The sequence below is a fragment of the Eimeria necatrix genome, genomic scaffold (assembly GCF_000499385.1).
Source record: "Eimeria necatrix Houghton genomic scaffold, Enh_scaff459, whole genome shotgun sequence".
NCBI classification, from domain to species: Eukaryota; Apicomplexa; class Conoidasida; order Eucoccidiorida; family Eimeriidae; genus Eimeria; species Eimeria necatrix.
The window spans coordinates 1-12,826 of NW_013654344.1; the positions used below are offsets into that span (position 1 = coordinate 1).

The 12,826-nt window shown below is 60.3% G+C and overlaps 3 protein-coding genes across 3 annotated transcripts; 2 read left to right on the forward strand and 1 right to left on the reverse strand.

Moving 5' to 3' along the window:
* ENH_00055710 (polyadenylate-binding protein, putative) lies at positions 1–3,347 on the forward strand (the record flags this gene model as incomplete). The annotated part of the gene is made up of 4 exons (XM_013581609.1): positions 1–1,539; positions 1,676–2,531; positions 2,715–2,849; positions 2,967–3,347. Coding segments are annotated over 4 exons (2,911 nt in total), but the record flags the coding sequence as incomplete, so codon positions are not given.
* A 1,151-nt stretch (positions 3,348–4,498) lies between these two features.
* Positions 4,499–6,142, reverse strand: ENH_00055720 (Fructose-bisphosphate aldolase , related; the record flags this gene model as incomplete). Its single annotated transcript, XM_013581610.1, has 3 exons — positions 4,499–5,571; positions 5,672–5,768; positions 6,140–6,142. 3 exons carry the CDS (start codon positions 6,140–6,142, stop codon positions 4,499–4,501), a joined length of 1,173 nt encoding a protein of 390 aa, XP_013437064.1.
* Positions 6,143–8,396: 2,254 nt separating this feature from the next.
* On the forward strand, positions 8,397–12,167 carry ENH_00055730 (hypothetical protein, conserved; the record flags this gene model as incomplete). Its single annotated transcript, XM_013581611.1, has 1 exon — positions 8,397–12,167. One exon carries the CDS (start codon positions 8,397–8,399, stop codon positions 12,165–12,167), a length of 3,771 nt encoding a protein of 1,256 aa, XP_013437065.1.
* Between the last annotated feature and the right edge of the window lie 659 nt (positions 12,168–12,826).

The window sequence follows — 12,826 nt, forward strand, 5'->3', positions numbered from 1 at the left end:
AGCAGCAGCAGCAGCAGCAGCTGCTGCCGACTCCCAACAACAACAGCAGCAACAACAGCAGCAACAGCAGCAGCAACAACACCCCTCCCCCCCCCAACCCCACCCCCTCCCCGGATCCTCGGGATCGGGATCGGGATCGGGATCGGGATCGCACCCCACATACGTCTCCCCGTCCCTCTACATCGGCGACCTCCACCCCGAAGTAACAGAAGCCATGCTCTTCGAAGTCTTCAACGCCGTGGGCCCCGTGACCTCCATTCGAGTCTGCAGAGACTCTGTCTCCAGGCGATCCTTGGGCTATGCTTACGTGAATTATCAATCCTTAAATGATGCAGAAAGGGCCTTAGACGCTCTCAACTTTGCGTTGATTCGGGGACAGCCTTGCAGGATAATGTGGAGTCAAAGAGACCCTTCTTTGCGGCGGAGTGGGGCGGGGAATGTCTTTGTGAAAAACCTGGACAAGTCGATTGACAATAAGGCCCTTTACGACACTTTTTCTCTCTTTGGAAACATTCTGAGTTGCAAAGTCGGAGTTGATGAGTTCAATCGAAGCAGGGGTTATGGATTTGTTCATTACGAGACAGAAGCTTCTGCAAGAAGTGCAATTGAGAAGGTTAATGGCATGTTAATCGGGGGAAAGACTGTTTATGTGGGGCCCTTTGTGACCCGCAGCGAGCGGGAGGGCAGCAGCAGCAGCAGCAGCAGCAGCAGCAGCAGCAGCAGGTTCACGAATGTGTATCTTAAGAACATCCCCGCCTGCTGGGGGGCCCCCGAGACCCTGAGGCCCCTCCTGTCTCCGTTCGGAGACATCACCAGCCTCGTGCTGCGCCAAGACCCCAAGGGGAGACTCTTTGCCTTCTGCAACTTTGCGCAGCATGCTGCAGCAAAGGCCTGCGTCGACAGCCTCAACGGCAGACTCGTCAACGCCCACGGCTTCAAGGAAGACAGCAGCAGCAGCAGCAGCAGCAGCAGCAGCAGCAGCGGCAGCGGGGAGGGGGAGGGCGGCGGGAAGGGCGGCGAGGAGCCAGAGACCACGGGAGGGGCGGGGAAGGACAAACAACAGCAGCAGCAGGAACAGCAGCAGCAGCAGCAGGAGGAGACTGCAGCAGCAGCAGCAGCAGCAGCTAATGGTGCCGACGACCCCAGCAGCAGCAGCAGCAGCAACAACACGCCGAACGGGACCGGCGGGGAGGAGGGGGCAGCAGCAGCAGCAGCAGCAGCAAACCCCACAACCACCGCAACCACGACGAGCAGCAGCAGCAGCAGCACGAACAGCAGCAGCAGCAGCAGCAGCAGCAGCGGGGAGGAGATGGTGTTGTTTGTGGGGCCGCACCAGACGCGGGCGCAGCGGTCTGCTGCGCTGCGGCAGCGCTACGAGCAGCAGCAGCAGCAAAAAGGAGACAAGTACAGAGGAGTGAATCTTTATGTCAAAAACCTAGATGAGGGTATAGACGACGCGGAGCTGCAAACCCTTTTTGAGGGTTTCGGGCCCACCAACAGCGTCAAGGTCATGCGCGACGAAAAGGGTTTGTCTCGAGGGTTTGGCTTTGTCTCTTTCGAAAACCCTGAAGATGCAACAAGAGCAGTTTCCGAAATGCATTTAAAATACATTAAAGGAAAACCCTTGTACACGGGCTTGGCGGAGAGAAGGGACCAGCGGCTGCAGCGGCTGCAGCAGCGCTTCCGGGGGCCCCCGGGGGCCCCCCCGCCAGGGGCCCCCGGGGGCCCCCCTCGTCCCGGGGGGCCCCCCGCCCCCCGTGGGCTTCGCTGCTGCTGCGGGGCCCCCGGGGCCCCCCCTCCCCGGGGTGCCGCCCGCTGCTGCGTACCCCCAGAGGCCCGTGCTGTACCCTCCGCAGGGGCCCATGGCCATGCTGCCGTGGGCGGGGCGGCAGCAGCAGCAGCAGCAGCACTTCCAGCAGCAGCAGGGCCTCGCGCTGCAGCGGGGGCTGGCGCCAGCAGCAGCGCTGCAGCACATCTACGGGCCCCAGTCCGCGGTGGCGGCGGCCGCCGCGCTGCAGGCCTCGCTGCAGCAGCAGCAGCAGCAGCAGCAGCCGCTGCTGCAGCAGCAGCGCGGCCCTGCGGGGCACCGCGGCGGGCGGGGGGGCGCTGCGAGCAGCAGCGCGAAGCAGCAGCAGCAGCTGCTGAAGCAGCAGCAGCAGATGCCGGGCGGCGGCTCCTTCAAGTTCACGCCGCAGGTGCGGAACCCGCGGCTGGAGCAGCAGCAGCAGCAGCAGCAGCAGCAGCAGCTGCACCTGGCCGCCGCGCCGCAGCAGCAGCAGCTCGACGCAGCAGCAGCAGCGCACCTCCTCCTCTCCCCCGACGCCCCCCTCACTGCTGCAGCACTTGCTGCAGCACAGCCCTCGCTGCAGAAGCAAATGCTCGGAGAAAGACTTTTTCCTTTAATCGCTCGCCATCAGCCAGAACTTGCAGGAAAAATAACTGGAATGATGTTGGAAATGGACAACAGCGAGCTGCTGATTCTCCTCGAGAGCGAGGCCCAGCTCAAGAGCAAGATCGACGAGGCCCTCGGGGTCCTCAGAGGCGCGAACTGAGCTGCTGCAGCAGCAGCAGCAGCAGCAGCAGCAGCGGCGGGGGGAGCAGCAGCAGCAGCGGCGGGGGGAGCAGCAGCAGCGGGGGGAGAGGCAAGCGCGCGGGGATAGGCGCGGGCGAGCGCGCGCTGCTGCTGCTGCTACGCGCTGCTGCCTTCGTAGCAGCAACAGCTGCTGCTGCTGCAGCAGGAACAGCAGCAACAGCAGCAGCTGCTGCAGCAGGAACAGCAGCAGCAGCTGCGGCGAGGAACAACAGCGGCAGGAGAGGCGGACTGGTGCAGGAAAGATGGCTTTGTGCCCGTGCGATGTAGCAGCAGCAGCAGCAGTTGCTGCTGCTGCAGCAGCAGCAGCACGGGGTGACGCAGCGAAGACTTCAGCGTGGTGGTGGCCCTCGAGTCTTCTTTGCTGCAGCAGCAGAACGCAAATCTGCTGCAGCAGCAGCAGCAGCAACAGCGCCAACAGCAGCAGCGTCGGGTTGTGTCTTCACAGATAGCACAGGAGGAGAGGAGGCAACAGGTGCTGTGGCTGCTGCTCCTAGGACAGCAGCAGCAGCAGCAGCAGCAGCAGCAGCAGCAGCGCGGACCGCTGCGGCAGCAGCTGCTGCTGCTGCCCATCAATGCACAGGCGGAGACAGGGGAGACAGAGTTGTCTCGCGTCTTCGTTTCCTTTGCTGCAGTGTCAGCAGCATTTGCTGCAGCAGCAGCAGCATTAGCTGCAGCAGCAGCGGCACTTGCTGCTGTCGCTGCAGCAATTGTTGCAGCAGCAGCAGCAGTTGCTGCTGCTGCTGCAGCCCTATGAGTATATCCATAGAAGCAAAAAAACCAAAAACAGAATATTTAATCCAACGCCGACTCAGCAAAACAAGCAGCAGTTACACACCCTAAACCCTAAACCCTAAACCCTTAGTTAGAGTATAGCGAGCGCTATGCCATCCAGTCCTTAGCATACGCAGCGCAGCAACAAAATTGCTGCTGCTGCTGTTGCTGCTGCTGCGGTTTGCCCCCAATCTTGGCGAAAGGCCGTGTCTTTGCTTCTGCAGCAGCAGCAGCAGCAGCAGCAGCAGCAGCAGCAGCACTTAGCAGTTCACTATTGGCTAGAGGAATTCTCTGGCGCAAGCAGCAGCAAAAGACAGCGTCAGCAGCAGCAGCAGCAGCAAGGAGGCCTGCAGCAGCAGCAGCAACTGCAGCACCTCAAGCGCAGCCTTAGCAGCAGCAGCAGCAGCAGCAGCAGCAGCAGCAAAACATGCAGAAGCAATAAACCACTCAATCTGCTGCCTGCTGGCTAGGGTTTCCCGAAACCCTAGCAACTGCTAAACCCTAAACCCTAGTGAGTCGTTGTCAGCCCCAAACCCTAAACCCTAATAAGCCTCCGCTGCTGCACTACAGATCCCAGTGGCTCCAGCATCCCAAACCCTAAACCCTAGAGTATCTCCAAACCCTAACCACTGAGTTGTTCCCGTCCTTCCGTAAACCCTAAAACAGCGGTTGCAAACCGCGCATGTCAAGTCCAAAACCCTAAAACAGCGTTTCAAGAAGCAGCCTCTAAGCAGCACAAACCCTAAAAGAGGGTTTCCAAGACCTAATAAACCCTAAAACAGCGGCTCCAAAACTAGCAGCCAAGTGCACTAGCGAACTAACAACTAAGTAAACCCTAAACCCTCGAAAAACCCTAAACCCTCGAAAAACCCTAAACCCTAAAACCACGCAGCGCAGCTCTTAAGAAAGCCCGCAAAGTCCAGCGCGCCCCAAAAGCCCCCGCTGCCGCCTTGTGCGCAGCAGCAGTTGCTGCTGCTGCTGCACCTGCTGCTGCTGCTGCAGCAGCAGCAGCAGCAGCGGGAGGCCCCCGGGCCCAAATCTGGCGGCGAAAAGCGCCACCGCCACCCCGCCCCGCCGCCCGCTGCAGCAGCAGCAGCAGCAAGTGCAGCAGCAGCAGCAGCAGCAGCAGGAGTCTCAGTAGATGTACTTCTTTTCAAAAAGCGACTCCGAGGCCTGGGCCCCCCCCGCCCCCCCCTTGTAGCAGCCGCGCTGCGCCTCGCTGCAGGCCTTCGCGCGCAGCAGCAGCTGCTGCTGCGCTGCTTCCCGGTTTGCTGCTGCTCCCTTCCAGGCCTTAAGACACGAGGCCTGCAGGGCCCTCCCAAAGCTGAAAGAAAGGGCCCACGGCAGGGGGCCCCCCTGGGGGGCCCCCCCCTGGGGGCCCCCCTGGGGGCCCCCCTGGGGGCCCCCCCGGGGGGCCCCCATCTGGTTCATTGCATTCAAATTGAGTGCTGCTTCTTCTTCACTTTGGCCTCCAGACAAAAACATTATTCCCGGAAGAGCCGGAGGAACAGTTCTGTAAAGAGTCCGGATTGTGTAAAAGGCAATTTCCTGCGGAGTCGAGGGGGGCCCCTGGGCCCCCGGGGTGACCATGTTGGGTTTGAGGAGGGCCCCCTCGAGCAGCACTTTGTGCTGCTGCAGCTGCGCGAAAACTGCTGCCAGCACTTGCTGCGTCACTGCAGCACAAACTGCCACATCATGAGGCCCATCTGTTAAGATCTCGGGCTCCACTATGGGGACAAGTCTTTGCTGCTGACAGATAGCAGCATAGCGGGCCAGGCCGTGGGCCACTTCGGCCACGGCGAGGGGCGAGGGCTTTGCTGCTGCTGCTGCTGCTGCTGCTGCTGCTGCTGCTGCTGCGTCGATCTGCAGCACGGCCCGCCACTTCGCGAAACGGGCCCCTGCTGCGTAGTACTTCTTGCAGCGCTCACTTAACCCATCCAAGCCCAAGGTGGCCTGCTCGCCGTCAGTCCCTGGGATCGTCTCCAGCCCCTTGTCCACTTTTATCCCCGGAATGATCTTTTGCTGCTGCAGCAGCTCCACCAGGGGGGCCCCCGAGGGGCCCTTCTGGAACAAAGTCTCTTCAAACAGGATCGCCCCGCTGCAGTACTCCCCCAGCCCCTTCGTGCTGAACAGCAGCTCGCGGTAAGCCGCCCGGTTCTCCTCCGTGTTCTCCACGCCAATCGACGCAAAACGCTTCCCTATCGTCCCTGCAGCAGCAGCAGCAGCAGCAGCAGCAGCGGGAGTGCAGCAGCAGCAGCAGCAGGGGGTGCTGCTGCTGCTGCTGCGGAGGGGGGGAGGCGGGCTCACCTGTGGACTCGTCCGCTGCGAGCAGACCCTTGCCGGGAGCTGCGAGAGCCCTCGCCGTCGCGGCGAGCTCCTGGGCGACGTCCTGCGGAAGTTCTGCCTGAAAACGCGCAAAAAGCCGAAATTTGCGCAAATTAATGTCGGAAATTCAAAATGCTGCATTTTAATTCCCCTTGGGAGCGAAAAAGCGGAAAAAAAGACCCCAAATGACGCAACTCCGCAGCCAACACACACACCGAACCGCCGCCGCCGCAGCCACCGCAGCAAGACAAAGCAACCCCACCCATCCAACAATTAACCTTCCAAAATAAAACACAAAATTCAATTTGCTGCTGCTGCAGATATTCCGCAAAGACGGTCGCGCTGCGCTGGAGCCGCAGACACAGCAGCGCCCGCTGCTGCTGCTGCTGCTGCTGCACACGAGCAGCAGCAGCAGCGAGCACCCGCAGCCCGCTCCCGTGCTCCTCTCACCATTTTAAACGACCAAGAAGTGCAAAACAAACGACGGAGTTCTTCAATTCGAATCAAAATCCCAAAAGAAACAAAAAACCAAAAGTGGCGCTTCCCGCAACCCGCCGAGAGCCAGCCTGTGGGGGGAGGCGCCCGCCGACGCGGCGGGGTGTATGTACACTGCAAAGGCTGCTGCTGCTGCTGCACCGCCTTCGCCCGCTTAGCCCGGCCTTTCTCTTTCCGCGAGTTTTTAATAAATTAATAATTACATTTCTCTTAACTGCTGCCAATTTAATGGCCCACTTCGCTTTCAAACCCCGCTGCAGCTAACTGGCCTGCTGCTGCAGCAGCGCGTTGCTGCTGCGCTGCAGCAGCAACGCCTCGCTTCCGGTGTCTCCCCAGCTCTCCTTTTGCTGCGCTGCTGCCGCCAGCGCAGCAGCAGCAGCAGCAGCAGCGCTTCCGCCACACGCAGCCGCGCAGGGACACATCCCCTGCTGCTGCAGCTCTTTGCTGCTGCAGCAGCAGAAAGACGCAGCAAATCCTTCCCCGATCCCCTGGCTCTCTGCCTTTCTCGCCACTCCCAGCCCCCACCAGCCAAAAACCCCCGCAGCTCTTCGGCCAGAAGCAAAGCCTTGGCCTTTCCTGCTGCTGCTGCTGCTGCTGCTGCTGCTGCTGCGAGTTGCCGTCTCAGTCTCTTTCCGCCTCGGGGACTCTGTGTCCCTTCTGCGGCCTCGGCCAGCAGCAGCAGCAGCAGCAGCAGCAGCTCGAGCCGCTAGTTGCTTCTAAGTTGCTTCGGCCTTTTCTCTAGAAGAAGCAGAAAAGCAAATTCAACAATTCGACAAAAGAGGCCTCAGGGGCCAGAGGGCCTTGTCGCGCCCGCGCTGCTGCTTTGGCCCCTTTCAGTTGCTGCTGCTGCTGCTGCTGCTGCTGCTGCTGCACTAGGCGGTTCGCTGGGCTGCTGGCGTCTTAGGCGAAAAACGGCACTGAGACCTCAAAAGCTCAGCCTCTAGCATTGCCTGCTGTCGCAGTGGCCTTTGCCTGTTTTAAAAGCAGCAGCAAAGGGGGGGGCCCTGGCCTTTAAAAAGATATTTAAATGTTTGCAGATTTGGTGGAGAGTTGTTGCTGCAGTCCGACACACTCTAGGAGGTGTACGTACACTCGAAGGCTGCTGCGCTGCTGCTGCTCCGCGCCCTGCTGCAGCTGGCTGCGGGGAAGGCGCCCCTAAAGGAGTTCCTGAAGCAAAAAGTTTTTTAAAAATAGTTTTAAAGAATAAATGGGCGCTTTAGAAGGGAAATGCTGCGGCGCAGATGGCCGAATCGCAGCAGCAGCGCAGCCTCGCTCTCGGCGCCAGCAGATCCAACCGAGCCTGCGCGAGAAAGAGCCATAAATGATCGAATCTTTCAAAAAGAAACTTCAAATAAGTTTTTAGTGCATTATTATTGAGAGTTTCGGGCTTTATGCCGACTTAAACTGCAAATCGCAGCCGTTTCAAATTGGTTTCCGTGGATTCTGAACGGCGCCGTGCAGAGCCGCCGCTCGATTGCGGTAATCTCCGCTTTTTCTCGCCTAATCTGGGCAAATTTCGACTCCAAATAAAACTAAATTAAATTTAAAACAAATCTGAAGAGGTCAAACTCGGGTAAAGGAAAGTTTCCCACACAATAACTGTTTCTTGCAAATTCTTCTTTGGGTGTACACGCAGGTTGGCGGCAGCGGATCAGCCTGCACGCCGTGTTGTTTGTTACTTCTTTTTTATATATTGACCATCAGCAGCTGCAGATAATGCATTTTGCTGCAGCTCAAATTCAAAGTCGCGGTCTGCACTGCCAGACAGACGCTGTCTGGCCCAGCGGGCGGATAGTTCAGGTTTTTCTGCCGGTTTGCGAAACTTGAACAAGGCTGAATCTGGGGAGAACAGCGCATGCAGAGCCCCATTTGCCGGTTCATTTCTGTTTATTTCTCTTTTTTTCTCCGCAATTTCCTCCTTTCTTTCCGCTTCCCTGCAAAACCCCGTGCACGAGCGCCGTCGCTGCTGCTGCAGCAAATTCAAGTGGCGCGTTTCCGCGGGACCCTCGCCGCCTCGAGGCCCAAAATTCGGTGCTTGAGTTTAAAAAGCATTTTTGAATTTCTGAATATGCTTTTGAAGGGAAAATCCTGAGGCCGAGTCGCCGGCAATTCAGCTTCCGCGGCCCGCAGCTCGCAATGGACCAGCAGCAAAGACACAGCCGCTGCTGCAACACCGGCTGCCCCTGCTGCTCTCCCCACAGGCCTCAAGAAAATGCTGCGCGTGGGCTTTGCTGCAGCTCGCAGGGGGCAGGCCGTTTGTGGCGCGGGCCAGCGGCCGCTGCGCAGCTGCAGCTGCAGCGCAGCACAAGCAGCAGCAGCAGCACGTTCTGCTGCAGCTCCAGTCTGCTCTGCTGCAGCGCCACTTTGTCAAGCGCCTCCAGCATCCTTCTCGGGAGGCAGCAGCAGCAGCAGCACTGTGTCGTGCAGCATTTGGCCCGCTGCAGCAAGCAACCCCAAATGCACAGCTAAGCGCCTTGCTTGCAGCAGCAGCAGCAGCAGCAGCAGCGGCAACAGCAGCAGCAGCAGCAGCAGAGGCAGGCGCAGCCACAGGAGCAGCCGACGGCGCGGCAGCTCTGCCCCTGAGGGCTGCACGATCTTCACCCGCAGCAGCCCGCCAGACGGGCTAGAGCAGCAGCATCTGCTGGCGCTGCAGCAGCAGCAGCAACTGCCGGTGCTGCAGCAGCAAGACCCCCGTGTGTCTCCCGTGCTGCTGCCTTCCCTCCGGCGCCTCTGCCGGCAGCTGCGTTTCCTCTCTGTGCATCCGCAGCTGCTGGCTGCTCTCAGGCCTCCTGCTGCTGCTGCTGCTGCTGCTGCTGCTGCTGCTGCTGGGCTTTCGCCGGAGAGCTCGAGGGCCCGCAGAGCAGCAGCGCGCAGCGCTGCAGCAGCAGACAGCCAGCAGCTGCAGCAGCAGGCCGCGCTGCTGCTGCGCGTCGTCTGGGGGGAAGCCACGCACTTCTCTCCAGCTATAGTGCGAGCTGCGCTGCAGTCAGAGCTAATGGGGGAAGCAGCAGCAGCACGAGCAGCAGCACAAGCAGCAGCTGCATCCGGGCGACCACTGGCAGCAGCAGCAGCAGCAGCTGCTGCTGCTGCTGCTGTCCTGCAGCTCCCGCAGCTGCTCACGCGAGTCGCCACTAGATATGTCAGGAGGCAGATACAGCAGCAGCTGCTAGCGCAGCAAGCAGCAGCAGCAGCACGGGGGCCTTCAACAGCAGCAGCAGGAGCAAAAGCAGCACGAGCAGCAGCAGATCCTGCAGCAGCGGCACCAGTGCTGTCAGACAGGCCCGCAGCAGCAGCAGCAGCACGAGCTGCAGTCGCAGCAGCGCTGGAAGCTGCAGCACCACCACCACCAAAGGCAGCAGGAGCTGCAGCGGCAGCAGCGGGGGGAGCAGCAGCAGCAGCAGCAGCAGCAGCAGCAGCAGACTGCCTCCCTGACGCTCTCTTTGCTGCTTGCCGCTGGCTAAGTGCTGCGAAGCAGCAGGCGCTGCTGCTTGCTGCTGAAGACACCGGGCGGGCGCTGCTGGGGACTCTGCGGACTTTGGGAGATCTCGAGGTGGCCCTAGCAAGAGGCCTGCAGTCAGCAGCAGCAGCAGCAGCAGCAGCAGCAGCAGGAGCTGCTGCTGTTGCTACGGCGGGGGAAGCCGCAGCTGCAGAGCTTGCTGCAGCAGGAACTACTCACGCTGCTGCTGCTGCTGCTGCTGGCGCTGCAGGCAACAGCACCCAGCAGGTTCTGCAGCAGGGAAAGCAGCTGCTGCGCGCGCTGCAGGCGGAGAAGCTGCTGCTGCTGCAGCAGCAGCAAACGCACCTGTCTCGCTTTATTCAGGCCCGAGGAGGCTTCGAGGAACCTGAAAGCATGCAACATAAAACCTCCAGAGGGGGCCCCCAAGGGGGCCCCCAAGGGGGCCCCCAAGGGGGCCCCCAAGGGGGCCCCCAAGGGGGGCCCCAAGGGGGGCCCCCTAGCCCCAGACTGCCGTCGCGCGTAGAGCTGCACCGTGCTGCAGACAAGCTGCTGCAGGGGAGCTGGAAGATACGGCTGCAGCGGCAGCAGCAACTGCAGCAGAAGCAGCAGCAGCAGCAGCAGCAGCAGCAGCGGCAGCAAGAGCACTGGCACCAGCAGCAGCAGCAGCAGCAGCAACGAAAGTGGCTCACGCGGGCTTTCAAGCCAATTCCTGTGGAACGACTATTAGGCGCGGACCTCGCGATCTCGAAAGAAAACAGCAGCAGCAGCAGCAGCAGCAGCAGCAGCAGCAGCAGCAGCAGCAGCAGCCTTCGTCCCGGGGTGCTGCTGGTGGCCCACCCGCTTCTGTCGGATGCTTTTGCTAGAGGGACAGTTGTGCTGCTGACAGCTGTGAAGCGCAGCACTGTGGAAGGAGTCATCCTGAACCGCAGCTGCAGCAGCAGCACGAGCAGCAGCAGCAGCACGAGCAGCAGCAGCAGCAGCGACTCCAAAGCGCTGCACCGATCCGTTGCAGGGCTGCCCTCTCCCGTAGACCTTCTCGCAAGCTGGCAGCAGCAGCAGCAGCAGCGGCGACAACAGCAGCAGCAGCAGCAGAAACAGCAGCAGCAACAACAGCAAGAAGATGATGATCTTCAGCAGCAGCAGCATGCGTTTGGTAGAAGCAGCAGCAAGCCCGTAATAGGCCGGTGGCACAGTTTGCTGCAGGATGACCCAATGCTGCTGCTGCTGCTGCGCGAGGCTCAGGCAGCAGCAGCAGCGCAAGTACCTCTAAACAGGAAGAGGCAGCAACTGCAGCAGCAGCAGCAGCTGTTGCTGCAGCAGGCCCTTGTAATTGCCTTGGCTCAACGAGCTGTACAGATGCTTCCAAAGAGTGGGCGTCCCAGCAGCAGCAGCAGCAGCAGCAGCTTCCTTATCAGCAGCAGCAGCAGCAGCAATCCTCAAGGGGACAACGACAGCAGAGGACACAGCAGCAGCAGCACCGACATCCGCACGAGCAACAGCAGCAGCAACACCGGCATCAGCAGCAGCAACAGCAGCAGCAACACCAGCGTCAACAGCAGCAACAGCAGCAGCAACACCAGCGTCAACAGCAGCAACAGCAGCAGCAGCAGCAGCAGCTTGCTGCTGCGCGTTGCTGCTGCCGAGGCAGCTGACGCTGAGCCTCTGCATGCAATACTATCCTCCATTGCTGTTGAAAGCAGCACACAGCGCGACTGGGAGTCAACCAGGTTGCTGCAGCAGCAGCAGCAGCGGCGGCAGCAACAGCAGCAGAAGCTTATTCTGTGGCTAGAGAATGGCCTCAAGAGTGGCGCTGCAGACAGCTCGGGTGCAGGGGGCGAGCAGCAGCAGCAGAGCAGCAAGGCGTTGCTGCAGCAGCTGCTGAAGCTGCTGCAGCAGCAGCAGCAGCCCGCCAGCAGCAGCAGCAGCAGCAGCAGCAACAGCAGCAGCAGAGTTGCAATGCGCAATGTGCGTCTCGGAGGCCCTTGTGAGGGCTTTTTAAAAGTGACAGCAGAAGAGACAGGAGTGCATGCATCTGTGGGGTGTACGTACACCTCGGAAGACAAGCCCGCCAGCAGCGCGCCCGCTGCAGCAGCAGCAGCAGCAGCTGCTGCTGCTGCTGCTGCTGAGGAAGCCCCGCCTGCTGCTCTTTACCTGGGAAAAATGCTCTGGGGAAAAAGCCAAGTGAGCCGGGAGCTGCGGGAGGGTTTGTGGGTGGCTTTGGAGTGTACAGACACCCGAGCTCTGGCGCTGCTGCTGTTTGGGGGCTGCAGCAGCTGCACGCACTCAGCAGCAGCAGCAGCAGCAGCAGCAGCAGCAGCGGGGGGAGCAGCAGGCCCGTGCCCGTGCTGCAACAGCCGCGAGGTGTACAGACAGCTCGTTGCTGCTGCAGACGGCGAGGGGCCCCCTTTCTTCAGCAAAGCTTTTCGGGTGTCTGCAGCAGCAGCAGCAGCAATACAAGCAGCAGCAGACACTGCCTGGGGAGCAGCAGCAGCACAGGGGCCCCAGGGGCCCCCCGCTGCCCTTTGACAGCCAGCAGCAGGGGCCCCCTTTGGTAAAAAAGTCAAAAAGCAATTCAGCAAATTCTGACAAAGAGACTATTCAAAAGGAGACACCAATGCCCCCAAGCAGCAGCACATGCCTGCTGCGCCGGGCCTCGCTGCAGCTGCTGCTGCAGCTAGTGCTGCAGCAGCTGCTGCTGCAGCTGCTGCTGCAGCTGCAGCAGCAGCAGCGACACGGAAGTGCTCGTGCTACCAATATATCCAAAGATAGCTTTCTCTCTGCGGATGTGCACTAATAATAAATGCATTTATTCGCTAAAAATAAATGCTCAAAGTGCCAGCTAGAGAGGCAGCTAGATGGCTAGCTGGGCAGCTAGCTAGGCAGCTAGCTAGGCAGCTAGCCTGGCAGCTAGCCTGGCAGCTAGCTAGGCAGCTAGCTAGGCAGCTAGCTAGGCAGCTAGCCAGGCAGCTAGCTAGGCAGCTAGCTAGGTAGCTAGCTAGGCAGCGAGCCGGGTACCTAGTTAAGTAGCTAGCCAGACAACTAGCTAGCTAGGTTGCCAGCCAAGTAGCTAGCTAGCTAGCTAGCTAGCCAGCCAAGTAGCTACCTAGCTAGCTAGCTTGCCAGCAAAATAGCTAGCTAGCTAGCTACCTAGACAGATACTTAGATTGCTGCTGAGTGGGCAGCAG